Genomic DNA, 26,428 nt, shown 5'->3' on the forward strand with positions numbered 1-26,428 from the left:
TGAGGGACTTGGAGGCCCGCTGATGCAGCAGGTGATTCAAGGCCGCCCAGGTTTGATCTATAATAAATTTAGAAGAGGGAGACAGATCAGCCATATGTTGAGATTGTGCGGCTTTCAACGCTTTGGTTAAGGCTAGAATCTCTGCATTTCACTTTCATTTAACTTTGAGTACAAATGTAATTATATGACCCTGCAAAACCGCATTTCCAGTGCCTCACATATGAACATATTCATTAGACCGGCTTTGAGCCCAGAAGTGTTCTGTCAAAATGCTACTCTGAGTAGCCCCAGTCCCTGCTGGGACTGATCTTGCAGGGTAATTGACCTGCCTTGCAAGGTACAGCTAGTTTTTCTATGCCTGCTTTACAGGGCTTTGTCCCTCTTTACTGGCCTTGGAAGGGCATGACAGATAAAATCTGCAACCAGTTCTACAGGTAGCTGTGAACATCCTCTGCCATCCAGAGCCCAGAAGTTGCCAATTGTACTTTCCTCCTGCTGATTAGTTTAGTAATAGCATCACTTCTAGCCACTGATTTAAAGAAGAGCATTGGCCAATCACTGCTTCGTAGCGACGAATTAGTGCCAGGCTGATGCCTGCACTATGACACCAATAATTTCTCCAGAATCTCCCAGTGCCCTTTACACACACACAGGCAACTAGAGGATAGGAATCCAAACTAGGAAAAAGTGTTCAGCCTTCAGTTCCTGATTGCCTTTAACCCCATACCGAGTGCATCCCTTCAGCAAGCTTTTTTTCTGCCCCTGGACCTATCAGTATTGTAGAGTGGGAAGGGAGGCCAGAGCTGGTGACATGTTGTGCTGCTCCTTCATTCTGTAAGTCAGGAGCCAAACCCTGGTCCTGACACATTAGCTTAAACTTGATATTTGATTTCAAATTTTAGAATACATTGCCAAGGACCTGTGGCTGTGTTCACTGTGGGAATGTTAAGAACATAAGAAATTGCCATACTGGTCAGACCAAGGGTCCATCAAGCCCAGCATCCTGTCTCCAACAGTGGCCAATCCAAGTCACAAGTACCTGGCAATAACCCAGACACTAAGTAGGTCCCATGCTACTGATGCCAGTAATAGCAGTGGCTAATCCCTAAGTCAACTTGATTAATAGCAATTAATGGACTTCTCCTCCAAAAACTTATCCAAAGCTTTTTTAAACCCAGCTACACTAACTGCACTAACCACATCCTCTGGCAACAAATTCCAGAGCTTAATTGTGCGTTGAGTGAAAAAGAATGTTCTCAGATTAGTTTTAAATGTGTTACTTGCTAACTTCATGGAATGCCTCCTAGTCCTTCTATTATCCAAAAGAGTAAATAACCGATTCACATTTACCCATTCTAGACCTCTCATGATGTCAAACATCTTTATCACATCCACCCTCAGCCATCTCTTCTCCAAGCTGATCAGCCCTAACCTCTTTAGCCTTTCCTCAGAGGGGAGCTGTTCTCTGTACCTTCTCCAGTGCAACTATATCTTTCTTGGGATGCAGCGACCAGAATTGTACACAGTACTCAAGGTGTGGTTTCACCATGGAGCAATACAGAGGCATCATGACATTTTCTGTTTTATTCATCATTCCCTTCCTAATAATTCCTAACATTCTGTTTGCTTTTTTGACTGCTGCAGCACACTGAGCCGACGATTTCAATGTGTTATCCATTAGGATGCCTAGATCTCTTTCATGGGTGGTAGCTCCTAATATGGAACCTAACATCGTGTAACTATAGCATGGGTTATTTTTCCCTATATGCAACACCTTGCACTTATCCACATTAAATTTCATCTGCCATTTGGATGCCCAATTTTCCAGTCTCAGAAGGTCTTCCTGCAATTTATCACAATCCGCTTGTGATTTAACTACTCTGAATAATTTTGTATCATCTGCAAATTGGATAACCTCACTCGTCGGATTCCTTTTCAGATCATTTCTAAAGCACTGGTAAAACATTGCTAGGAGTGGAGGTTCAACACACCAAGAGATTGGCTGTTTTCAGATAACGCTTTGTTTAGTGCAACATTGAAAACATTACCAGGAGTGGGACTTGAACCCACACAGGCATATGTATTTTGGCACTTACATCCAAGGTCTTTACCACTAGGGCATCCTGGTGCCATATGCTTTTGTAAACAGAAAAGTGATGTAATTAGTTGTCATAAGTTTCGTATGCTTATAAAATGTGTAAAAAAAAAAAAAAAGTTGTGGTCATAGTCTATTGCAGATGCGCAATCTTTATTTCTCCAGCAGGAGGAGGCAAAGTTCTTTTATTAGTCACACCTTGCCCTTCTGTACATCAGTTAGGAGAGTTGCATGTGAGGCGTGAAGTTGCCTCTGAAGTTATTTAAGAAGAAGGAATCCTCTGTCCCCCATCACTGCTTCCCTTCCACTAAATCTAAATGTGGAGCTTAATATAGTGTGCCTTTTATTTTACAGGTTGTTTCATTAGAAACTATTTGTTGTTTTAAATTGAAATACGGCCTGAATGTTTGAATGACTAAATTTCACTTTTCCAATAGTTTTGCTAAATTGGCAACGATGCTCTTGTTCCCCGGCAGTTGCTTCGACAGAGCAGTGGAAGAGTGGAGGCAGTTCCATTGTGACCTCAATGACCTCACGCAGTGGATTACGGAAGCCGAGCACTTGCTGGGTGAGAGCCGTGCTCAGGATGGTTCCCTGGACTTGGATGCAGCTCGGCTGCATCAGCAGGTGAGTTTGGCCCTGGCAGGATCTGGAGACATTGATAGATGGTGGAAGTTGGGAAAACTTTGGTCCACTCAGTTTGAAAAATGGAAAAGGTGCTGAAGGATTGCAGTCCCAGTGCTGGGGGATTGGTTTTGACTAGTGTTCTCCTTGTGATTTGAAATGTTTTGTCTTCAAAATTGCCTCTGCTGGGATTATCCCTGAGAGACTGATCCAACTCCGGTTTCACCCCATTCTATCTCTGGACTTGTAATCCTTCCTTTCTCAGAGGAATTGTAACCATATCAGCCTCTCAAGGTCAACTTGGAGTTAAGTGACAAGCCTAGCATGCTGAAAACTCTTTTACACTTCATATTAAATGCAATGGGTTCGGTTTTTATAGAGCCCGCCAAACAGCCAAGATGGCTGTCTTGATTGCTATGGAAAATTCACTTAAACCCAGTTAGCTAAATGTAACCAATTAGATGTAAGCTAACTATAACTGCACTTAGTACTAGGCAGGCTAACACTGAAAATTTAGTATTAGTCAGCTAAGGCCGTACCTCCGACCAAACCCCATCCCCGTACATTGATTGGCTAAGTCAATAGATCATTTGAATCTCAGCCATGATATTTAGCATTTTAGCATTTGACTATGCTAGTATGCATCAAATATCTTATATTTTGTGCTAACCTATCCAGAAATTTGAAAAAAAAAAAAGATAAAAACGCAACATTTATATTCGCTTGATGAACTTTGCTGCTCCGGTCCATACTCAAGGCATTTGGGTGTTTGTCAGTGATCAATCCACTTTTAAGGTCACCTTACCATTTATACAGACCTGATATAAGTAAGATTCTGTACCATAATCTCATGAGATGACAGTATTCATGTTTTAGTGTTTATGGTGTAATACAAATCCATTGGCTCCGTCACAAACCAGTTGTCAGAGTTATACTAAAGAAGGTTTTTCTGGGTGTCCTAGTGTTGACGTGGGTGTGTTGAAAAATGTCAATGTTCACTAAAGATTTTCTTCTCCCTTTCCATTTATGTATTTGTTTCAGACTTTCGCTACTTCCAGCTTATGTCTGCAAGTGTAATGTCACAGTTATCAGGGCACAGCGAGCCTAAAATTAGTAAAGGGTAAATGTAGCTTTGTTCCATTAAACAGAAATAACCTGCACAAGAAAAAATTGGTAGTTGCAAAAAAAAAAAAAAAAAATTGCCAAGTTGATTTGCTGAAGAGACAGCCAATTATTTTTGGCAGTTGTAATGCATGTTTCTCCTCCTTCAATGTGAACAGAAAAGGTGCCTCATATGAAAGGCTTTTAATCGGTTCGCTGCAGTGAAATTATTGAACGGAGTCCTATGCACATTCGCTTTCTTTCTTCTGATTTGATTTCTGCAGCCTTCGTTAGGGCATGGCTCTAGAACAGGTGACTGGTATATACTTGGTGAAATCGGAATAGTCAAGATTTAGAGGGATGCTTGACTTTTCTGTAAAGTCACTATTGTACCTTTCTAGGTTGTATTACAGCCAAATGCACATTCTCAATAAAAAGAGGGAATTTTCAAAGAATTATACTTGGGGGGCATGCGTAAAAATAGCATATATGTGTGGAAGTTGCATGTACGTGTGTATATGCTGTTTTTTCAAACTCCCAAGTAGTGCTGTAAATGCTCACCGGGTAGAGTTCGGCTGCTGGAGCTTCCACAGGCGGTTCCTCGCGGCAGTATCCCAACATCTCACGATGTCTGGATATGGCTTTAAGCAAAGGTGAGTCCACACATACTCGGGTTGTAAGCAGAATTGTTCAGAAAAGCTGCGGGTTTCCAAAAAAATAAAGTCCAGTAGGCGGTGCCTGTTGCATACACTCTTGGAACACAGTTCCAAAAGTTCGGCTTTATCCAGGACCAACAGCTCCTTCACATTCATGCCCTCTGACTGTGCCTGTCTCCACGCTACGCCCTACGCCAGAAAAGGATTTTAAACTCCAGCGCTAAAGCCAAGTTCTGTCCTGGCTCAACGTTTCCTCCAAACCAGAGTTCAGTTCCAGTTGTGCCCATCCCAGCTCCTCCGTTTATAATAGCCAAGTCTTTAAAATGTAGTTCTCTGAAGCTTGGCCCGCTTTCAGGAGTCTAATTCAGTCATAATCCCAGCAGTGCCTTTCCCTTCCCCAGCTTGGGTGTCTCCCTAGAGTTGAGGAGGATTGCCTCCTCTCCTTCTATAGGAAAATCCAACAGCTGAAGAGAACACGTTTCAAACAAAGCACACATTTTCCTACTCTATCCTAACAATCCACCAGGGCTTACTGCTGCTGTTCATTATTAGTTGCTCCCTCCTCCGCTGTCCTACCTCTTCTCCTACCACTCCCACCAGTTTCATATATGTGGCTGCTCTCCTTTAATCAGCCCAGCACCTGGTTCCTGGCCTTGCTCAACTTCCTCTCCCTTCAGTCGCTTTGCCCTCTGGGAGTTGTAGTCCTCCCCTTCCTTGGCTGAGCTTTTGTCTAACTCAGCCCTTGCCTGCATTCCATTCCTTTTTAGCTGTTGTAATGGGATGTATTTTCCATTACAGCACATACTTGCAGTTTTACGTGCACATGTGAACAGGGGGTGGAGGTAGGGGGAACAATCAGATCTAGGGATGTTCCTGGACTCAGAAGCATAAGTGCAAATATTTTCAGAACATACTTTTAAAATATACCTACCTCCATGTTTAATTCAGGGTTATGACGCATGAATTGTTAAGAGTTATTGCACATGGACGATATATGCATGTATTTTTTTTTTTAATTGTTAGAGAAGGCATTACAAATATACACGTGTATTTTCATGGCAGAAATATGCGTTTCCTAGTGCCCAGACAGATGAATTCAGACTAGTGGGTTATGCACCTCCACCAGCAAATGAGACAGAGCAAAGCTGACGTCACAGTATTTATACTCTTGCAGTGACATCAGCTTGCCAGTATTCTCCGTCTCCAAGATATGGAGGATGTGCATCTCCCTACTGGGGATTGCTTCAGATTTTTAGAAGGAGAAATAAAAGATTTAATTCACCCCGCTCTCCTGCAGTGATACCAAATAGTCCCTTCCCCAGTTGAGAATTTCTGCGGTGATTTCCCTGGTCCCCCAGATGAGTGCCTTGGTCTGGTAGCTAGTTTTCTCAGCCGGCATGGACTTAGCTGTTCAAACAGCTGAAAGGCAGAGGGTGAAGGAAGCCAAGCGCAGTGGTGATGGTATGCCCTCTCCCCCCCACAGCTGGAGACCATCTCTGTACTCAGCTGGGAAAGGATGAGCTCAGGTAAGGTAAAAAAGGCAGAGATAGAGTAGAAGGGTTGTTGGTAAGGCTTTGTCCGGTCTCCGTGCTTGGTGCACCGTTCTGATATTTGCTCCCACTCCCGAGGGAGGTTAAGGGACTTGAGCAGCCCAGGTGGGCTAGGCCCAGCTGTTAGGCTTTTCTCTGTGCGCCGAGTGGCACGGTGCAGCAGTATTTTGCATGCTTTTTTCTGTGCATTAGGCTGCCCTCTTCAGGCCCGTCAGTGTGTGCAAGTGCATCTGGCTGTGCATCCAAGTTGTATGCCTAGTTTCTTTTGGGTGCGCTGCCTTTGCACACAAATTGGGGCCGCATTGGTTGTGCGCTTAAGTTTGGGATGGCGGACGTGCGCCTAGTTTTGCGACGCCTGGCCTTGGAACACCTAACTTTTGTGCACTTAAATTTACAGCGTGAATTCAGCTGGACACACACTTTCAATCTCCTGTTAAGTGTACTGACAGACTGATGGTGCATGTGGCTAAGAAACCTAAGCGTCTTTCCCTCTTTGCTGCCTGTTATATTCGGGCATCTCAGCCTGGCATGCCCTTTAACTTGTGCCAGCGCTGCTTAGAGGCTCAGGAGAATTATCGTCCTCTGATTTTACTAAGCTTGGTTCTTCCCAGCCTGATGATGGTCTGGATAAAGACATGTCAAGAGGGTTGCCTAATCTTGGAACTCCCTTAGCTGGTTCATCAGCAGAGGACAGTAGCTCAGTGGGCACAGCACAGATGCCTTCTGGTTTTGGCATGGATCCTTCTGCCTTTTCTTGGGTGGAATTTTTTCAAGGATTGCAATCCTTTCTTCAGGCACAGTCCTCAGCCCAGACCATTTCTGTCAGGTCAGAGTTACAGGCGGTCACCTCTCACTTGCCCAGTACTTCTGTTAAGCGCCGAAGTATACCTAGATTGCTAGCAGGTTCTCCCAATAGGAATCCGGATGGCCCTGATGATGAGGCTGATCCTGACTTTCTGGAGAATGGGGAAATTCTTCCAGGGCTGGAACCGTAAAGGTCTATGTTGCTGTTCTTTAATACAGATGAGCCACCGGCTCTGATTTCCCAAACGTTAAAGATTCTGGGAGTACCTGGGGCAGATTTCATGTCTGAGCCAAAGAAAAATCCCATTTTGGTTTCTTTGCATAAAGCCTCTTGTTTTTTCCCTGTTATGGAGGCCATTCAAGAACTGATTGATCTTGAGTGGGACGCCCCGGAGGCTAATTTCATAGGGGGTCGGCCCTTGGAAGGCCTGTACCCCCTGGATCCAGTGGTGAGAGACATTTGTGTTTTCCGAAAGTAGATGCGCTTGTCTGTGCTGTCTCCAAGCAGATGACTATCCTGGTGTAGGGAGGATGTCCTTGAAGGATGTGCACAATAGAAGGATTGAGGCCATCCTTAAGCAAGCATTTGAATCAGTTGTTCCCTGGTGGCTTGCTCTTGTTTACTTCTCTCTCAGGAAGTCGATGAATCTGGAGTGAATTCCAGGGCAGTTATATAGCCAGCAGCCCCTTTTTTGGCAGATGTGTTCTGCGATTTGGTTCGCACGTCAGCCAGAGGGGTGGTTTCAGTAATAGCAGCCAGGTGTCAGTTATGGTTGAGAAATTGGTCAGCTGATGTGACCTCCAAGGCTAACCTTACAAAGTTGCCCTTTAAAGGCCCGCTCTTGTTTGGGAGTGAGTTGGAGAAAATGGCCAGTAAGTGGGGCGAATCACTAGTTCCCCAGTTGTCAGAGGATAAGAAGCAGATACCGTGCTCTTTTGGCATGAGAGGTCTTGCCAGGGGATCCAAGTATTTTCGACCCTACTGAGAAGCGACTTTTCAGAGGACTCAACCTTTCGGTAGGCCTCAGTTCTTTTGTCCCAGACAGCCCAGATGGGGCGTGGGCTCAGGTAGTGGAACCTCCCGAGATTGCCAATGAAGGTTTGCTGACCCACCTCTGGGAAGAGGAGATAGGGGGTGCACCTCTCTTTTATCAGAGGTGGGTCAACATCACATCTGATCAGTGGGTCCTGGAAGTGATACGAGAGGGATATGTGCTGGAGTTTCACAGTGTTACACGGAACGTGTTTATGGTGTCTCCCTGCCACTCTCAGCAGAAGAAGCAGGCAGTGGAGTATAGATTGTCAAGAATCCTCAATCTTAGGGCTGTGGTCCCAGTGCCTATGTCTCAAGAAAATATGAGCACTGTTTTATTTCGTTGTGCTCAAGAAGGGAGGACACTTTTCATTGCATCCTGGATCTCAAAGGGTTCAACTGTCATTTGCAGGTGACTCATTTTTGCATGGAAACATTGCACTCAGTGATAATGGCCATACCATCGGGAGAATTTATGACCTCCTTGGATCTCTCCGAGGCATACCTCCATATTACCTTCCGATTGGAGCACCAACTGTGTTTCGCAGTGTTGGGATGCCATTATCAGTTTCGGGCACTGCCTTTTGGTCTGGCCACCACACCCAGAACTTTTTCCAAGGTTGTGTTGGTGGTGGCGGCAGAGTTGAGAAAGGATGGGATTGTGGTATATCCGTGTTTGGACAACTGGCTGATTCAGGTCAAGTCTCTGGAAGAGAGCCACCTGGTGACCTGCAAGGTGATCTTCCTGTTGCAGGAGCTCGGTTGGCTGGTGAACCTGGCCAAGAGCAATTTTCAGCCATCTCAGTGGTTAGAATATCTTAGTGTTCTTTCGACACAAAGCAGGGCAGGGTTTTCCTGCTGGAAGCTCCTATTCAGAAATTGACGGCACAGGTGCATCTGTTGCTGGTACTCGGTTTGATGGCAGCAATCCTGGAAGTGGTGCCATGGGCGAGGGCACATATGCATCCTCTTCAGCGCTCCCTGCTGTCTCGTTAGAGCCCACAGTCTCAGGACTATTTGATTCAGCTCCACCTGCCAATGGAGATCTGCTCTCAACTACAAGTGGTTACAAGTGGATCATCTAAGAAAGGGAGTTTCCCTAAAATCACTGGACTGGTTAGGATGGATGTGAGCCTCCAGGGTTGGGGAGCTCACTATCAGGAACTGACAGCACAAGGGCGCTGGAATGTGGAAGAGTCTCTCTGAAACATCAATTGACTGGAAGACTGGGTGGTCCATTTGGCATGCTTGCAGTTCAGTGGCAGGTTGCAGGGTCGAGCGGTCTGGATAATGTCGGACAATGCAACAACAGTTGATTACATCAACAAGCAGGGAGGAACCAAGAGCCAGCAAGTGTTGCAGGAGATGGACCAAGTTATGGAATGGGCAGAAGTGCATCTTTAGGAGATCTTGGCCTTGCACATTGCAGGAAAAGACAATGTAAGAGCAGATTTTCTCAGCAGGGAGAATCTGGACACAGGAGAATGGGCTGGGGCCTTCTGTTTCTAGACCTGCTGGTGACTTCTCGCAGTGTGAAGGTTTCCCCATTCTTCAGTCACAGGAGAGATCCCAAGTCCTTGGGTATCAACGCTGTCATGCGGGAATGGCCGAGGACAAGCTGCTGTATGCCTATCCCCGGTGGCCCATGTTGGGCAGAATGCTTAGGAGGGTCGATGCTCACAGAGGGATGATGCTTTTGGTGGCACCAGATTGGCACAGGAGACCATGGTATATGGATCTGCGATGGCTCCTGGTAGACTGCCCCCTCCAGTTTCCGGTGCAAAGGAATCTGAGGGACCTGTTCTTCATGAAGATCCAACTCGATTTTGTCTTATGGTATGGCCCTTGAGAGGTTGATATTCTACTGCAGTGATTGACACCTTGCTACAAGCGAGAAAGTGTTATGCATGCCGCCCTCGGCAGACCCGCGGCGCGGCCCCCTCACCTTCTGGGACAGACTTCAGCTCCTAGTTCCTCCTCGCTGGCGGTGGTGGGCCGCCAGTTCCAACCTCGGACCGGTCCCGGTACCTCCGGCTCTGCCATGGTCCCCAGTACTGCAGCTCAAGATGCCACTGCTCGTCGGGCCTCTCCGTGTAGCCCGTGGAGAGATGCCACTGCCAGCTCTGCGCCCCTCCCTAGGCACGTGCGTGTCGCTGATCCTTATGAAGGGCCCGTGGCGGGAAACTTCCTGCAGCCCCGGATGATGACATCAAACTCTTCAGTATATTTAAGCTCAGGCCTCGCTCCATAATGTTGCCTTTGCAACAGGTCTCCTTGTACTTCGAGTGCTCGTTGCTGATCCTGGAATCATCTCTTCATTGACTCCTTGATTCCTGTGGTTCCCGGTTTCTGTTCCCTTTGTTCCTGTCTTGATTATGTGTTGGGCTGACTCATTGGATTTGACCTTTGCTATGCCTGACTACTCTTCAGCTTCTCTCCAGCCCCGGACCTCTGCTACACCTGACCACGTCTGCCTTCTTCGCACCCTGAGCTTTGCTACGTCTGAGTACACCTGCTTTCTCATTGCCTTGACGTCCGCCTTGATTGACTACAGACTCTTTCGTGTCCAGCGTCTACATTGCTTGCTATGACCACTGCTTGGCACCGGCTCTGATTCCAGCCTGTAGGAGACGCCTTCTCTCGCCTATCCTCTGGACGTGGACTTACAAGGCCTTGACCTTTCTTTACTTATGCGCCTCCTGCCTTCTCCTGTTCCTTCGGCGCCTAAGCTCCTGTACCGAATCCAGTCCAGGGTAGGACTATACCACCTATTGACTGCTGTCTCTGGGCTGAACTACTTGTCTCTCTTAACTACTCTCGAGGCCCAACTAAGTCCTGCCGGCCCCGGCACCCAAAGGCTCAAGCCGAGGGGAACGAGGGCTGGTATAGGTGAAGTTCCAGTGGCCTCTAATCTCAGCCTACTCCACCTGATGACGGTGGGGACCCTTATCTACGGGTTGCATCAACCCCACCTCGGCCCAAGGGTCCAGCTCCGACGCAACAGAAAGTTCTCCACTTCCTTAGCCTATGTGCGGGTTTGGCGAGTGTTTGAAGCTTGATGTGAAGATCGAGGTGTTCTTCCTCGTTCAGTTAAGATCCAGTTCATTTTGGAAATTTTGCAGGATGGATTAAATTAAGTGTTGGCCCTTAATTCCATAAAGGTGCAAGTAGTAGCTCTTGCCTTTTTCAGGTGTCAGGTGTATGGTGAATCCTTATCAGCTCATCCAGATGTGGCCTGTTTCTTGAAAGTAGTGAAACATCTTCATCCTCCCTTGCGGTTACTTGTACCCTTGTGGTGTCTTAATCTGGTTTTGGATTTCTTGGCGTCAGATGTGTAGCCTTTCCTTGCGGTTGCTGAACTTGAAAACGGTGTTTCTTGTGGCGATTTGTTCTGTGTGTCAAATATCCAAGCTGCAGGCCTTGTCTTGCCAGGAGCCATTCCTTCGGGTGACTCCAGGGGTGATACAGCTGCGTGCTGTTCCTTTCCTTTTGCCAAAAGTAGTCTCAGATTTTCACTTGAATTAGATCTTTTCCCTACTGTCTCTGGACAGGAAAAGAGATGTGGACGAATATCGCCTGTTGTGACCCTTGGATATCGTGAGGTATCTGGAAGTTTCTAAACCTTTCTGGAAGATGGATCGCCTGTTTGTCCTTCACGGTGGAGATGAACAGGGCGAGCTGGCTATGCGGGCTACAGTAGCTCGCTGGATTAAGGAGGTAGTCACAGCTGCATATGTGGATGCTGAAAAGCTGTTACCTAGTCAGGGTTCATTCCACTAGGGCTCAGGCAGTGTCATGGGTGGAAGTTAGATTGTTGTCTCCTGTCGACATTTGCTGAGCTGCAACGTGGTCCTCCTTACACACCTTTTCCAGGTATTATCGTCTGGATGTGCAGGCCATGGACGATGCAACCTTTGCACATGTAGTTTAGACAGGACTGCAGGCAGCCTCCTGCCCTATTCGGGAGTAGCTTGGATACATCCCACTGGACCTGAATCCATCTGTCTGGGTGCTATGAAATGAGAAATTACTACTTACCTGATAATTTCCTTTTCCTTAGACCAGACAGATGAATTCAGCTTCTCATCCTTGACTGCTGAATGATTGTCTTATTGTCCTTCTGCATAGCTACATGTTCCAGGGGTTACTGGTGTTAGTCCAGTCCTTAGACTAGTGTTAATAAATTCTTTGTCTGAGCTCAGGGTTTCCTGTTGGCTGAGTACTGAAATGGTTATCTGTTATTAATCAAGTTTTTTCTAGTCTGTCCACAGTTGGTTTTTTGAAGAGAATACTGGCAGCCTGATGTCACTGCAGGAGTATATATATCTGTGACGTCAGCTTTGCTCTATCTTCATCTGCTAGTAGAGGTGCATAGCACACTAGTCTTGAATTCATCTGTCTGGACTAAGGAAAAGGTAAGTAGTAATTTCTCATTGTTGTATGAACTGCTAGTTTCCGCCGCATGGTTAAGAACATAAGAAATTGCCATGCTGGGTCAGACCAAGGGTCCATCAAGCCCAGCATCCTGTTTCCAACAGAGGCCAAACCAGGCCACAAGAACCTGGCAATTACCAGGCCACAATTAACAGGCCACAAGAACCTGCAATTACCCAAACACTAAGAAGATCCCATGCTACTGATGCAATTAATAGCAGTGGCTATTCCCTAAGTAAACTTGATTAATAGCAGTTAATGGATTTCTCCTCCAAGAACTTATCCAAACCTTTTTTGAACCCACCTACACTAACTGCACTAACTACATCCTCTGGCAACAAATTCCAGTGCATTGAGTGAAAAAGAATTTTCTCCGATTAGTCTTAAATCTGCTACTTGCTAACTTTATGGAATGCCCCCTAGTCCTTCTATTATTCGAAAGTGTAAATAACCGAGACCTCTCATGATCTTAAAGACCTCTATCATATCCCCCCTCAGCCGTCTCTTCTCCAAGCTGAACAGCCCTAACCTCTTCAGCCTTTCCTCATAGGGGAGCTGTTCCATCCCCCTTTATCATTTTGGTTGCCCTTCTCTGTACCTTCTCCATCGCAACTATATCTTTTTTGAGATGCGGCAACCAGAATTGTACACAGTGGGGCAGATTTTCAAAGGGGTACGCGCGTACCACCCGAAAACCTGCCCCAAGTTCCCCGTGCACGCGCCGAGCCTATGTTGAATAGGCTCGGCGACGCACACAAGCCCCGGGACGCACATAAGTCCCGGGGCTTTCCTGGGGGGACGTGTCGGGGGTGTGTTGGGGGCGTATCACAGCGCATCATCCAGGGGCAGGGCCGCAGGTGTGCTTCTGGCCTGAGGGCGTTTCAGGGGCCTCCGAAACTGCTCCCGGGCCGGGGAATCGCTCAGCCGGCGCGCGCGAGTTATGCCTGCCTTCAAATAAAGGGGGGGGGGTTTAGATAGGGCTGGGGGGGTGGGTTAGGTAGGGGAAGGGAGGGGAAGGGAGGGGAAGGTGCGGGGAGGGGGGTGTGTGGAAAGAAAGTTCCCTCCGAGGCCGCTCCAATTTTGGAGCGGCCTCGGAGGGAACGGAGGCAGGCTGCGCGGCTCGGCGCGCGCAGTCTGCCGATTTTGCACAGCCTTGCGCGTGCCGACCCCGGATTTTAAAGGATAGCGCGGCTACTTGCGTATCTATTAAAATCCGGCATACTTTATTAAAATCTACCCCAGTATTCAAGGAGCGATCTCACCATTGAGCGACACAGAGGCATTATGACATCATCTGTTTTATTAACCATTCCCTTCCTAATAATTCCTAACATTCTGTTTGCTTTTTTGACTGCTGCAGCACACTGAGCTGACGATTTTAAAGTATTATCCACTATGATGCCTAGATCTTTTTCCTGAGTGGTAGCTCCTAATATGGAGCCTAACATTGTGTAACTACAGCAAGGGTTATTTTTCCCTATATGCAGCAACTTGCATATAAAGTATAGCATAAATCCCTGTGAGTCCACTTTATGTGAGTAAATGCTGTACTATGGGTAGTTTTGAAAGTTGGGCTGAAAAAGGAGAGAGCAAAAATATAAGTGGAAAAGCAATCCAGAATCCTCTTCGGGCAGTTGCATTTATCTGCAAGCTGGTAGAATTGTCCAACTCGCGGATAAGTTTGAGTTTCATATTACTCATGCTGTGCATGCCTTGGGAGTGACACAGTAAATGTAGAACTAGTTTTAAGATGGGGAGTTTTACAAACGTTTTCTACAGTAAGGGAAGGGCAATTCTGAAACTATCCGAAATGTGACAAATTCTGTGGGTGCTTTTTGCCTGCGAGCTTTACATCAGTAATCAACAGAAAGTGCACGTTACTCCTGGGGAAATTCTCCATTGCGCAGAATTCCCCTCCTGTGCAGAATTCTTCATTTGCCCTACAGCATTGGGTGTGGCATCGGAAAGTAGTAGTAGTAATGGCAGTGGAGGCCTGCTTGGGCTAGATAGGAGGAAGGAAATAAGAAAGGAGCAGCGGTGTCTGCACCTTTCTCATTTCTGGTGTCAGCTGGAAATGAGAAAGGAGCAGCAGCAAGCTGGCCTACATAGACTGGAAGAGAGTTGGGAGAGTCGACATGAGGCCATACAGGCTGGAAGAGATGAGCCTGCAGCAGCTGCCTTGGCCTGCATGACTCAAACAAAGGAGGGAGCAATGAGATTCTATTGGAATCTGAATGAGGAAGGAAGACAGTGAGCTTGGGGCAGGGAGACAGAGAGAGAGCCAGGGAGGGTCAGGCCTTGTTGGGGGTGCTTCCTAGAAGGTGGGGTGGGGTGGCGATGGGCAGAGAATGAGGGAAGGGGGGGCAGAGAGAATCATCTGGTGGGGGGAAAGGGATGGGAGGGGAGGCCAGCCTTGGAAGGAGGGAAAGGAAGCAAATGGACTGGGGGTTTGACCCAAGGAAGAGAGATCAAGTATGGGGAAGGGATTCAAGCCATAAGGGGGAGACAGCTGGGAGAGGGTCATTGAACCTTGGAGAGGGGAGAGCAATCTGCCCAGGCCTTATGATCGGGAAAAATCTGCACAAAAACATTAAAATTCCTGCATCGTTGAGTAATAACGTTTTCTGCTTTGCACTGCAAATTAACTATTACTCAAAGGCAGTGATTGTAGTGCAGAATTTGTAAACTTTTGCGCAGAATTCCTCCAGGAGTAGCACAAGTGCTTTACTTTGAAACTTGCCATAGGGATAAAGTAACTGCGAAAATTTCTGCTTGCTTTTTCTGCGGTTGCTTCTTAAATTGAAAATATCACCTGTTGAGTTAGATGTGCATCATTTTTTCCTTCCCTGACCAAAACGTCCTCTAGGAGCACCGCCTCTTAATGTGGCTAATGGTAAGTGCTCCATGGGACCACACGTTCACTTGTAGCCACAGGGAGGGAAGGCTGTTTTCAGATAGTGAGTTAACACAGATAAAAGGAATCGAAAATTACCCTCTCAATAAGCCACCCCTGTTTAATTATCTTCATGTGCTACATGTAGTAATATAGAAATGGATTGTAGATGAAGTTTGCTAGGCCTGAGGAATCTGCCCCTATTCCTTACTTACTGCTATGTTGTTCCTTCTTCATCTTCCATTACCTTTTGCTTCCTTACAATGATGGATCTTCCCGAGTTTAGCTCCCTCCAGGCTCGTATATTTATTTATTTATTTATTTATTTATTTATTTATTTAGGGCTTTTTTATACCGACACTCATGATACCAATCATATCGTATTGGTTTACAATAAACAGCGGTGCAATAACATAAACATCAACGTGAGCAATAGGCGAAGAGAGAAAAAGTGAATGAAAGTTACAATAAAACAGGGGCACTTGAATTGGGAGGAGGGAAAGCCAGAGTCATGGCTAACATAGAAATAAATAATATTTAGTCTCAGAAATAAATAATATCTAGACATATACTTAGGACTATAATAATCACGTACTCAGGACTGAATAGTATATGTACACCCGTGCTTGAAAACTTCCTGCCTGCCAATTGTATGATATTTACAGTGCCGATATTGTTGAATGTTTTTATTGTTTCTTCCTTCTGAACAGCTATTCCCCCAGGAAACACATACAGGCCGATACAGAAAAACGTGCGGGAGAGCCAGCGAGCACCCGCTCTCCTGGCGCGCGCACAGGCCACTCTCCTGGGCGAGCGATTCAGGAGGGTGGCCTATGCAAATTAGGGCCTGCGGTAAAAGGAGGCTCTAGGGAAACTAGCGCGTCCCTAGCGCCTCCTTTTTGACAGGAGCGGCGGCTGTCAGCGGGTTTGACAGCTGACGCTCAATTTTTCCAGCGTCGGTTCTCGAACCCACTGACAGCTACGGGTTTGGAAAACGGACGCCGGCATAATTGAGTGTCCGTCTTCCGGACCACGGGCAGATTTTTAATTTTTTTTTTTTTTATATTTTATTTTACTTTTGGGGCCTCCGACTTAATATTGCTATGATATTAAGTCAGAGGGTGTACAGTAAAGCAGTTTTTTCTGCTTTTCTGTACACTTCCCCGGTGCTGGCCGAAATTAACACCAGCCTTTGGCAGGCGTTAATTTCTGAAAGTAAAATGTGTGGCTTGGCTGCACATTTTACTTTCTGTATCGCACAGGAATAACTAATAGAGCCATCAACATGCATGTTGCGGGCGTTGTTTCGGGGGGGTTGGCCGCACGTTTTCGACGCGCTATTACACCTTACTGTATAAGGGGTAAAGCTAGCACGTCGAAAACGCGCATCCAAACCCGGGCTAACAGTGCGTTCCACCGGAGCGCACTGTACTGTATCGGCCTGATAATGAGGACAAGTTTCACAAGCCACATATTCGGGTAAAAGGTCTTTTTGAAACTTGCCCACTCAGTAGGTGGGAAAAAGATGCGTTGTTCATCTGTGTGCATTTTTTAATCCACATTTTTGGAGAGGCATTCTCAGGATGGTCTTAGATCAGAGAGGCAACAAAGCTCACATTTTTGGATTAACAAATCTACACACTGGGGTAGATTTTAAAAGAAGCGCGATCAGCCTACTTTTGCTTGCGCATCAGACTCAAGCAAAAGTACGCTGGATTTTAGTAGATACGCGCGGAGCCGCGTGTATCCACTAAAATCCCTGGATCGGCGCGCGCAAGGCTATTGATTTTGTATAGCCGGTGCGCGCCGAGCCGCGCTGCCTAACCCGTTCCCTCCAAGGCCGCTCCGAAATCGGAGCGGCCTCGGAGGGAACTTTCCTTTGCCCTCCCCTCACCTTCCCCTCCCTTCCCCTACCTAACCCACCCGCCCGGCCCTGTCTAAACCCCCCCCTTACCTTTGTTGGGGGATTTACGCCTCCCGGAGGGAGGCGTAAATCCCCGCGCGCGAGCGGGACTCCTGCGCGCCGGGCCGCGACCTGGGGGCGGGTACGGAGGGCACGGCCACGCCCCGGGCCGTAGCCACGCCCCCGTACCCGCCCCCAAAACGCTGCCGACACGCCCCCGCAACGCCGTGCGCTCCGGCCCCGCCCCCGACACGCCCCCGACACGCCCCCCTCCGAGAACCCCCGGACGTACGCGAGTCCCGGGCTCTGCGCGCGCCGGGAGGCCTATGTAAAATAGGCTTCCCGGCGCGCAGGGCCCTGCTCGCCTAAATCCGCCCGGTTTTGGGCGGATTTAGGCGAGCAGGGCTCTGAAAATCCGCCCCACTTTGTTTTGGTTAGAAAAATCATCTGAAGAAGACTCTGGTGCAAAGCTATGGGGGAGCTTTTTTCAAGGGGCAATTTTCAAAGATAAAGCACATTCATAGTTTCTCTCTGAAATTTGGGACAAAATATGCTCATAGGGGTAGATTTTAAAAGAAGCGCGATCAGCCTACTTTTGCTTGCGCATCAGACTCAAGCAAAAGTACGCTGGATTTTAGTAGATACGCGCGGAGCCGCGCGTATCCACTAAAATCCTGGATCGGCGCGCGCAAGGCTATCGATTTTGTATAGCCTGCGCGCGCCGAGCTGCGCTGCCTCCCCCCGTTCCCTCCGAGGCCGCTCCGAAATCGGAGCGGCCTCGGAGGGAACTTTCCTTTGCCCTCCCCTCACCTTCCCCTCCCTTCCCCTACCTAACCCACCCACCCGGCCCTGTCTACACCCCCCCCTTACCTTTGTCGGGGGATTTACGCCTCCCGAAGGGAGACGTAAATCCCCGCGCGCCAGCGGGCCTGCTGCGCGCCGGGCCGCGACCTGGGGGCGGGTACGGAGGGCGCGGCCACGCCCCCGGACCGCCCCGGGCCGTAGCCACGCCCCCGCACCCGCCCCCAAAACGCTGCCGACACGCCCCCGAAACGCCGCGACGACCGGGCCCGCCCCCGACACGCCCCCCTCCGAAAACCCTGGGACGTACGCGAGTCCCGGGGTCTGCGCGCGCCGGTAGGCCTATGTAAAATAGGCCTACCGGCGCGCAGGGCCCTGCTCGCGTAAATCCGCCCGGTTTTGGGCGGATTTACGCGAGCAGGGCTCTGAAAATCCGCCCCAAAGTGTACCCTTGGACTTTTCACCCATTCGCATTTTTGAAAATTACCTCTGTTATATGCATTGCTTATGGCTCCCACTGATGGCCCTTGTACTCCACCTGTATCGCTCAAAGAGAGAGGGCCTACTGTTCTGTTAATTGATTATTGTGCTTCTTTCTTTGTCTTCATCCATTAAATATCATTTTGACTTCTTGGACCCAGTCCAGCAATGCAGGCTTGTATGGGCTTTCTGAGGTCCTCAGTCTGCAGTTCACAACATTGAAAATAACAAATCTCTAAAATGGATTCTTTGGTTGTGAAGAAATAACCTGTTAGCAAGATGCAGCACTTTTCTAACTTCGTTCCGAGAAAATAGTTCCTTAATTTATCTTTCATGCAGTAGCAGTGAGTTTGTGTGGAGTTTATTTTTCTTTTTAAAGTGACAACTGGAAAAAATGCTGTGGTTCCAAAAAAATCTGGGGCTTCTGGATAATGTTGCTGATTCTTAGGTGCTTAGGCCAGGTGTAAGCTTAGATCCGTGACAGAGGAGATTGTCCTGACTGTGCAACTGTTTGTAATCATGACAGGAGCTCGAGGAGGGAGTCGGCAGCCACCAGCCCAGTTTAACAGCTCTGAACCGAACTGGTGACGGAATCCTACGGGGGCTCCCTACCACCGACGGAAGCTTCCTGCAAGAGAAGCTCTCAGGCTTGAACAAGCGCTGGAAAGCAGTGGCCGCCGAGGTCTCTGACAGACAGCAGAGGTAACGTCCAGCAGAGATCAGAGTGCCTGAACACACATTTGAGAGAGGAAGAGGACCTCATTTATGGAACTCCAAAGATGATATTGCTTTTAATTTTAATGGCCTTATTAGTCAGAAGTTTTGGTTGTGTGCCTCTTCTCTGTATTCACCTATTAACTTCTCCCTTCTGTGGGCTCTTTTTTTTTTTTTTTTTTTATGACTGTAGGAATACATAGTAATCTACATTTGTTTTGATTTTCTTATTTAACTGCTGTCCTATGTATAATTCTTTCCTGGATCTCAGTTTTCATGCCGACAGCGCCGTTGACTATTGTCAGTCTTGGGTTGATGTTTAAGTATTGGCAACAGAACTAAGTAATTGTCAGTGGATCTGCTGCAGAGACAGATCTGAAATTAATTTTTTATGAATAGGGAGATCTGCTGCTGGAATATGTATATTTCTAAAGAAATAATCCAGGGCCCAGTATTCAAAGCTGGCCGTTTACGTAACTTAGCCGGTTAGAGCTTATCCAGCTGAGTTATGATGTATATTCAGCGGTTCGGCAAAGCCGCTGAATATACATGTATATATGTGTGCACTTCGCTGGATAAGTGTACCTGGCTACATTTAGACCAGCTCTGTGGCACATCTAAACTTAGACTTACACATATACATCTAACACCGAATATCGGTAGTCAGGCGTAGAAATTATATGCATAATTTGCTCCACCGCCGACCTGCCAAGTACATGCCTGCTTTTTGTGTGTGCAACTTTTAGCCGTATAAGGGACTTATGTGGCTAAACAGTGGCCCACTGAGTGTAGGCACATTTTCAGCGGCCACTGCTTAGCCTCATAAGTCCCGCTTACCTGGCTAAATAGCGCTGAACACACTTTGAATATTGGGCCCCCAATTCCTTGTCTCTTGAAAGAAAAAGAATTAGATATTTAGAAGAGAGAAGGGGTTTTGCCTACCGTTGTGTGACAGAATACCTTCTCCACTGTATTGTGAGGAGTTAAGGATTTTTATTTACAGTGTAATAATTTTCTTTCTGAAGGGGGAAAAAATATGTGTAGTGTGTGTACTAGACTGGGATTGGCCAGGAACCTGTGCCCAAGAAATGGAATAGGAGTAAATGAAATGACTAGAATTATTCACACTCTGGTGCTGGAAACATCTTACCGGATACTAATGTCAAGATGTTTTCCTGAAACTGGGCAGACACGCACAAATATTGCCATGAGGTCAATATCCAGAGCCATTTAGACAGATAAGTCACAAATTATCCTTCTAAATGGTTAGTTTTTGATATTTCCCTTGCTTATCGGGCTAAAAGTTGGCTAAACGTTTGGCTGTAGTCCAAAGAATATAGGGCCTCATTTTCCAAGCAGTTTACCGCGTGCGATAAATTCGCAAATCGCGTTAACAGCTGTTAACGCGATTTGCAAATTAGTATTCAGGGGGCGGAGCATATGCAAAGCAGGAACCAGTTTATCGTGTGCGGCGAAACAGCCGCAGTGTTAGCGCGGCTGCTAACTACAACCCTCAAATTTGCGGTACGGACTGCGCTACAGGCCAGTAAAGGATTATCGCAGTCCACGATAGTTCCAGATAGCCCGTTTCAGGCGAGAGAGAGAGAGAGAGAGAGAGAGAGAGAGAGAGAGAGAGAGAGAGAGAGAGAGAGAGAGAGAGAGAGAGAGAGAGAGAGAGAGAGAGAGAGAGAGAGAGAGACACTGACTTACTATAGTGCCTATGCCCTAGACAGGTATTTTAATCCCTATGGGAGGGCCACCTACTAACTCGGGGTGGGGATTAGGTATGAGCGTCGGGGGTTGGGGGCCACTTTCGCATTCCACATGAGACCTACGGAAAGAACAGTGGTCTCTAGTGAAGATTTGCTGGCCGTCGGAGTGAGGAAACTCACTCCAAGAGGAGATTTGGGCTACGTTCTCTCCACCTAGCTTGTTGTTGCCCAGGTAGAGTGTCCATCAAGCTAGGTGGAGAGAACGTAGCCCAAATCTCCTCTTGGAGTGAGTTTCCTCACTCCGACGGCCAGCAAATCTTCACTAGAGACCACTGTTCTTTCCGTAGGTCTCATGTGGAATGCGAAAGTGGCCCCCAACCCCCGACGCTCATACCTAATCCCCACCCCGAGTTAGTAGGTGGCCCTCCCATAGGGATTAAAATACCTGTCTAGGGCATAGGCACTATAGTAAGTCTCTCTCTCTCTCTCTCTCTCTCTCTCTCTCTCTCTCTCTCTCTCTCTCTCTCTCTCTCTCTCTCTCTCTCTCTCTCTCTCTCCCCCCCCACCCCCCCCTCCCTGAGCAAATATCGTGCACTGCGATGAATCATCGCACACTGGGAAAACATCGTGAATTGTGCTAATGTTTTCGCGAATGGCGAAAACATCGCCGCACGCGATGTTTCCCCACTGCACGAAAGAAGCCTCATTTGCATTGGTAACGCCCCCTAATGTGTTACCAATGCGATATTGGAAAATGAGGCCCATAGTCAGTTAAGTGGCAAAGTGCTGAATAAAAACAACAAAAAAAAAGATTAACCTACAGGCCCTAACCAGCCTCCCTCCTCTCTCCCACCTGACCTGCAAAGGCTCGTCCCTGCTGGGCCAAGCCTGTTGCCTTCTCCCCAAAGCGCCTACCATCTCAATAATAAATAAATATTGGGACCAGGGGTTGGGGCCAGTCTCTCCCCCACTTCCCGCTCCCGTCTATATTTTTTTCATATGCACCTTTCAGCAGGGCCCCCATCCTCCCTCCACCCCAACCCTTATCCTCCCACCCTCCCTGTACCTTAATTTTAGTGTCGTCTTCAGCCCAGAGCATTTGGCAATCCCTATGCAGCCGTGGTTAGCCGGCTAATTTTAATTGAGGATATTCGGTGGGACATTTATTCTACTGAATGTCACAGACAACTTATCCGGCTAAAGTTAGCCGGATAGTTTATCCATGTCCCTCATTTTTGATTATTGGCCTGGGTGTGATTAAGGAGAGGATTCTGTCATAGCATAGCCTTCTGGTAGATTAGTAAGGAAAGTAATGCGTAAACTCTCTCGTCTTGTTGTGTTTGAAACAGGCTGAAAGGGCAGAGCCGGCAGCTGGCAGAGTACAGGAGGAGGTTGGGCGAATTTGAGTGCTGGTTGGATAAAGCTGATGGTGCCCTGATGACAGCCACATCTGGCAGTGAAGACGACCTGCAAAAGATAAAGGCAAGTTAGATTACACGGCTGCATGCATGACTTAAAACTTGTCCCCCTTAAAGACATGGGATGAGCTTTCATTAATGTTAAACCCTGTTCCTCCTTCTGTTTAAAAAAAAACAAAAACCCAAACCAAAAAAAAAACACTGCTTAATCATTTCTAACATAGTTTTAATTTATGTATAGTGTTATTTTTAGTGCCAGAAAACCATGTTTCTGCTTTGACTTGATGTCTTGACAGTCCCAGAAGATCAAACTATTCCTGTAGGACTGACACGAGTTATGTGAGCAATGCACATATGGAAGCAGCTGTCCGTTGGCTTGAAATCCTAACCATAAGTCGTGGCTTTCGTTGTTTTTCTGGCCCTTTGCCAACAACCACGTCTTATAGACAAGAGTGGCTAATGCAGTGAAACCCAATTTTTGTGGTTTGCATTTACTTACTCTCTGAATGTTATGTTATGCTTGCTTTTAACACTTGTTCCATGGTTAGAACACTTCAGTGAACAAGCGTGTTATAAATAAAATGGATTTAATCCAGAGGAGGGCTGTAAGCAGATTGCAGTTTATCTAAAAACTTTATTTTTTGCCTCAGAAATATGTGGCTAATGCACGGGATGGAGGTGGGAGTGGGCTTATAATATAAAGGTGGTCTATGGTCCAGGTTTTGGGGGTGCAATCAGTCTATACTATTAAAATTTAATCTTAAGAGATTGCAGCAGTCACGTAGCTAATTCTAGGCTGAATATGATCTTGTGTTCTTCCTGACGCAGTGTTTTGGTTTGGAGAAATTATGCTGCTCTTCAGTAAATGTGCTATTTTTTTTTTTTTTTATTGAACTTTCCGAATACGAAGTAAAACAATTTCTAGTCTGTTCTCATGTGTGCGCACTGCCTGTTTTTGACCAAAGTGCTCTCCTGCCCTCTGTAGGATTTAGTGAAGGAGTTGGAGCTGCAGAGTGAGAAGCTGAAATGGCTGAGTCTAGCTGGACCTGAGGTTCTTTCAGATAAAACTTGTGGCTTGCAGGAGAAAAATGAGCTCTCTGCCAGGCTGAGGGCCACCGGTGTGAGATGGAGCAAGGTGAGCCTGTTTTATATGTGTCTGCCACACAACTGGCAGCCACTCCCATAAGCAAGAATAAGGAATGGATGAATTCGCTTTTAAAAAATGATGGTCCTCTTTGTATTCTATTTTATGGACAATGTTGAAATGAATGACTTTCTATCAGAAGTGGAGATGGTCAAAACAAGATCTTTCAGAAACTGTTTATTTTTTTTTTAATAATTTTTATTCTGTAGTACACACTACGGTGGCACAAAGATCAATATGAAAATCTATACACAAGACCAGGAGCCTAATAAACAAGGAAAATAAAACATGTATATAATGCAGCATTCAAGCCTGTGTACATAAGTCATCATCAACTTGTAACATGAAACTACAATTTTCAATTAAAGCAAAAAAAAAAAAAAATAAGTTAACCCCATGCTACATTAACTCCTTTCCCTTCTCCACAAACACTCAGTTACTTCCATTTATATGGCACATTTCCATTCATCCTGTATAATCATTCATTCATTTATCCATTTCACCATCCAGAGAGGACAAACAGGATGTCGGTCCTCACACATGAGTGACATCATTCGATGGAGCCCAGCATGGAATTTTGATCTCGAAGATTCTAGAGCTTTCAGCATGCTCTACTGAGCATGTGCAGCTGTAGTCTCTCAGGCAGAGTCCCTCAGTCTTTCTTTTTCCACAAAACTGTGTGGTTGCGCGTTTAACTTTGCTCTCCTTATAGCTAAGACTATGACAGTTATGGAGCTGCAAGCAGCTGCTTTTTCAGGCAGAGCCTTCATGTTTTTTAAATTTTTCCTTGCTTCTATTGCAGTAGGTATCATCACTGTTGGCATGCTGCCTTCCGACAGCTTGCCCTACCTTGCCGCAGGTAGGGTCACCGACATTCCTGTTGTCTGTGACACCCATTGTACGTGGTAGGTACCACACAGGGTGACCATGGTATCGCGCACCATCATTGCGCGTACCAAGATATACTTCCATGCTGGACTGCCTGTGCTAGGTGCATCATGGCAGTGGCTCTTGATTGCTATCAGGAGCTATTACAGGTGGCGCCAGGGGCGCTTTTTAGTGCCTTTATGTGTCTGACATCCAGGGGTGCTATTGGACACCAATGGTGACACCTCACATGTGATCTACCGCCACTGTTTGGTGGATATTCAGGACATGGCATGGACTGCTAGGCTCACGGGTGCTGCGTCTTTCCATGCATACATGTCCCTGTGAGCTTGATGGAGTTCCACAGTGTGGGTGCGCAGCAAGGATGCACAGTGTTGCTGTTGCAGGATGCAGATTTAGAGAAGGGGCACCATCGTTACTAGGTGTCCATTGGCGTGTGTTCTTCTGGTTCCAGTAGACTTCCCATACTAGTGTGCAGCAGTCTCTGCTGTGCTTGGAGGTCTTGGCCAAGAATACGATCCTATTCGCTTCATTTTGGGGTGGATAGCAAGGTACCTCCCCCCTTTCAGGAGGGGAAGGGACCTTTATGGGCTTCCTCCCTCATTGGCTTATGCTCTGGAACTCCTTTAGGTGGAATTTCCTGGATACAATCCCTCTCCCTTGCTTGGTGCTAACTGGGGCAATGCTATAGTCCTTGATTTGCATGAATCAGTGCAGCACTGTGGGCCAACTGGGTCCCTTTTGTTGGTTTTTCCTGTGCTTGGTTGCCATGTTGACCCTACTGTCCGCCTAGTCGGCCACCAGCGATTTTTCCAGTCGCCATAAGTCAGGAATTGTGCCCCACTCTTATCAGGACAGTAGAAGAGTTTCTGGAATCAAACTGATCTGGTTGAACAGTGTTCTCTCCCCCCGCCTTGCGGGTGAGAGCTCTGATTTTTGGATTTCAAGAGGTGCATTCAGTAGGTTCCCTTTTAGTGCCTTGTTTTCTGCTTAGAGAACAGGTTGTTTTTCTCATCCCATCCTCTGGATTGGCTTAGCCTCTGAGTGGCAGCCACCCTCTGTTTTCATACAGGATCTGAAAACCATCCATCAGAAGCTCTTTCTTCCCCATTGCACTATTGCGCAGAGGAGGTGTCTTGTGTTGGCTGATGAACTACCCAGATTGGGAATTCTTGTAAACTTGGGGATTCCCTCTCCTGCAAATCTGCTCCCCAGTAGCAGATGAGGATTCCTCTTGCGTGGGCTGTGTGCCTCTTTGGATACTTGCTGAGTGCATTGTGCATAGTTTCACTTTTTGCTGCTCCTACTCTTTGGTGTTGAGTTGGATAGCACTCTACCTCTGAGGGGAGGTTTCTCCTCCCTCTGTTTCTTCACTGGCATGTCTGCCTTCCGACAGCTTGCCCTACCTAGGGCGACTTGGGTCAGGAGTGGAGGATCATGTGAAATCTTTCCCCTCCCATATTGCAGTCACTTATAGGTTCTTTTCTCCTCTTTCAGAGGTGACCCTGTTGGTAGACGCGTTCATTGGCAGACACGGCAATTCCTATCCATGCAGTCGGTTCCACTGGTGTACCACAACATTATCAGGTGGAACAATGGATTATCTTGTGCCATAGGTTCAATACCTAAACTCAACCAAAAATCTCAAAATAGTATGGAAAAATTAGTGACAGTTCCTAATTGTTGGTATGTGTCTTTTAAATCTCACGTACCCTAGAAATTTGGCACTGCACATCTTCTTTATTAGTAGAAATCTGCATAATTCTCACTAATGCTTCGTCTTCTAATTCTAGTAAACCTACCTGCACATCTGACATCATTTCTGTGGATGGGCATGGCCTATGCCCACTTCTGTATGCGATATGAGGGGTCCGGGAATCTGTCTGCTACAGGGCACTTCTATTCCCCCCTCCCCCACACCTATTAGGACCCACAGTGCTACAGACAATTCTCCCTATTACCTCCTATACTCACACACCATAGTTCAGGAATGGCAACATATTTTATCACAGAATTAGATTTTTATTGGTCAGACTTTGCAGAAGTGGCATTTAGAATAAAATAAATAGCACATGTCTCTTAACATCCTTGCTACTGAGCATCAGTTTATGCTAAAGGAAGATCTGTACCATTAGTGGCTTTAAACATGCCAGAAACCATAACCTACATAATATCTTA

At 46.9% G+C, this 26,428-nt stretch overlaps 1 protein-coding gene across 1 annotated transcript in view; it reads left to right on the forward strand.

Moving 5' to 3' along the window:
- The window catches only part of UTRN (utrophin), a 1,458,479-nt gene that overhangs the window by 500,673 nt on the left and 931,378 nt on the right, over positions 1-26,428 (forward strand). The window contains exons 43-46 of the mRNA XM_029594027.1: positions 2,572-2,722; positions 18,901-19,076; positions 22,150-22,282; positions 23,204-23,353. Coding sequence (XP_029449887.1) covers positions 2,572-2,722; positions 18,901-19,076; positions 22,150-22,282; positions 23,204-23,353 — 610 coding nt within the window. The remainder of the gene's footprint in view (positions 1-2,571; positions 2,723-18,900; positions 19,077-22,149; positions 22,283-23,203; positions 23,354-26,428) is intronic.

The sequence above is a fragment of the Rhinatrema bivittatum genome, chromosome 3 (genome assembly GCF_901001135.1).
Source record: "Rhinatrema bivittatum chromosome 3, aRhiBiv1.1, whole genome shotgun sequence".
NCBI classification, from domain to species: Eukaryota; Metazoa; Chordata; class Amphibia; order Gymnophiona; family Rhinatrematidae; genus Rhinatrema; species Rhinatrema bivittatum.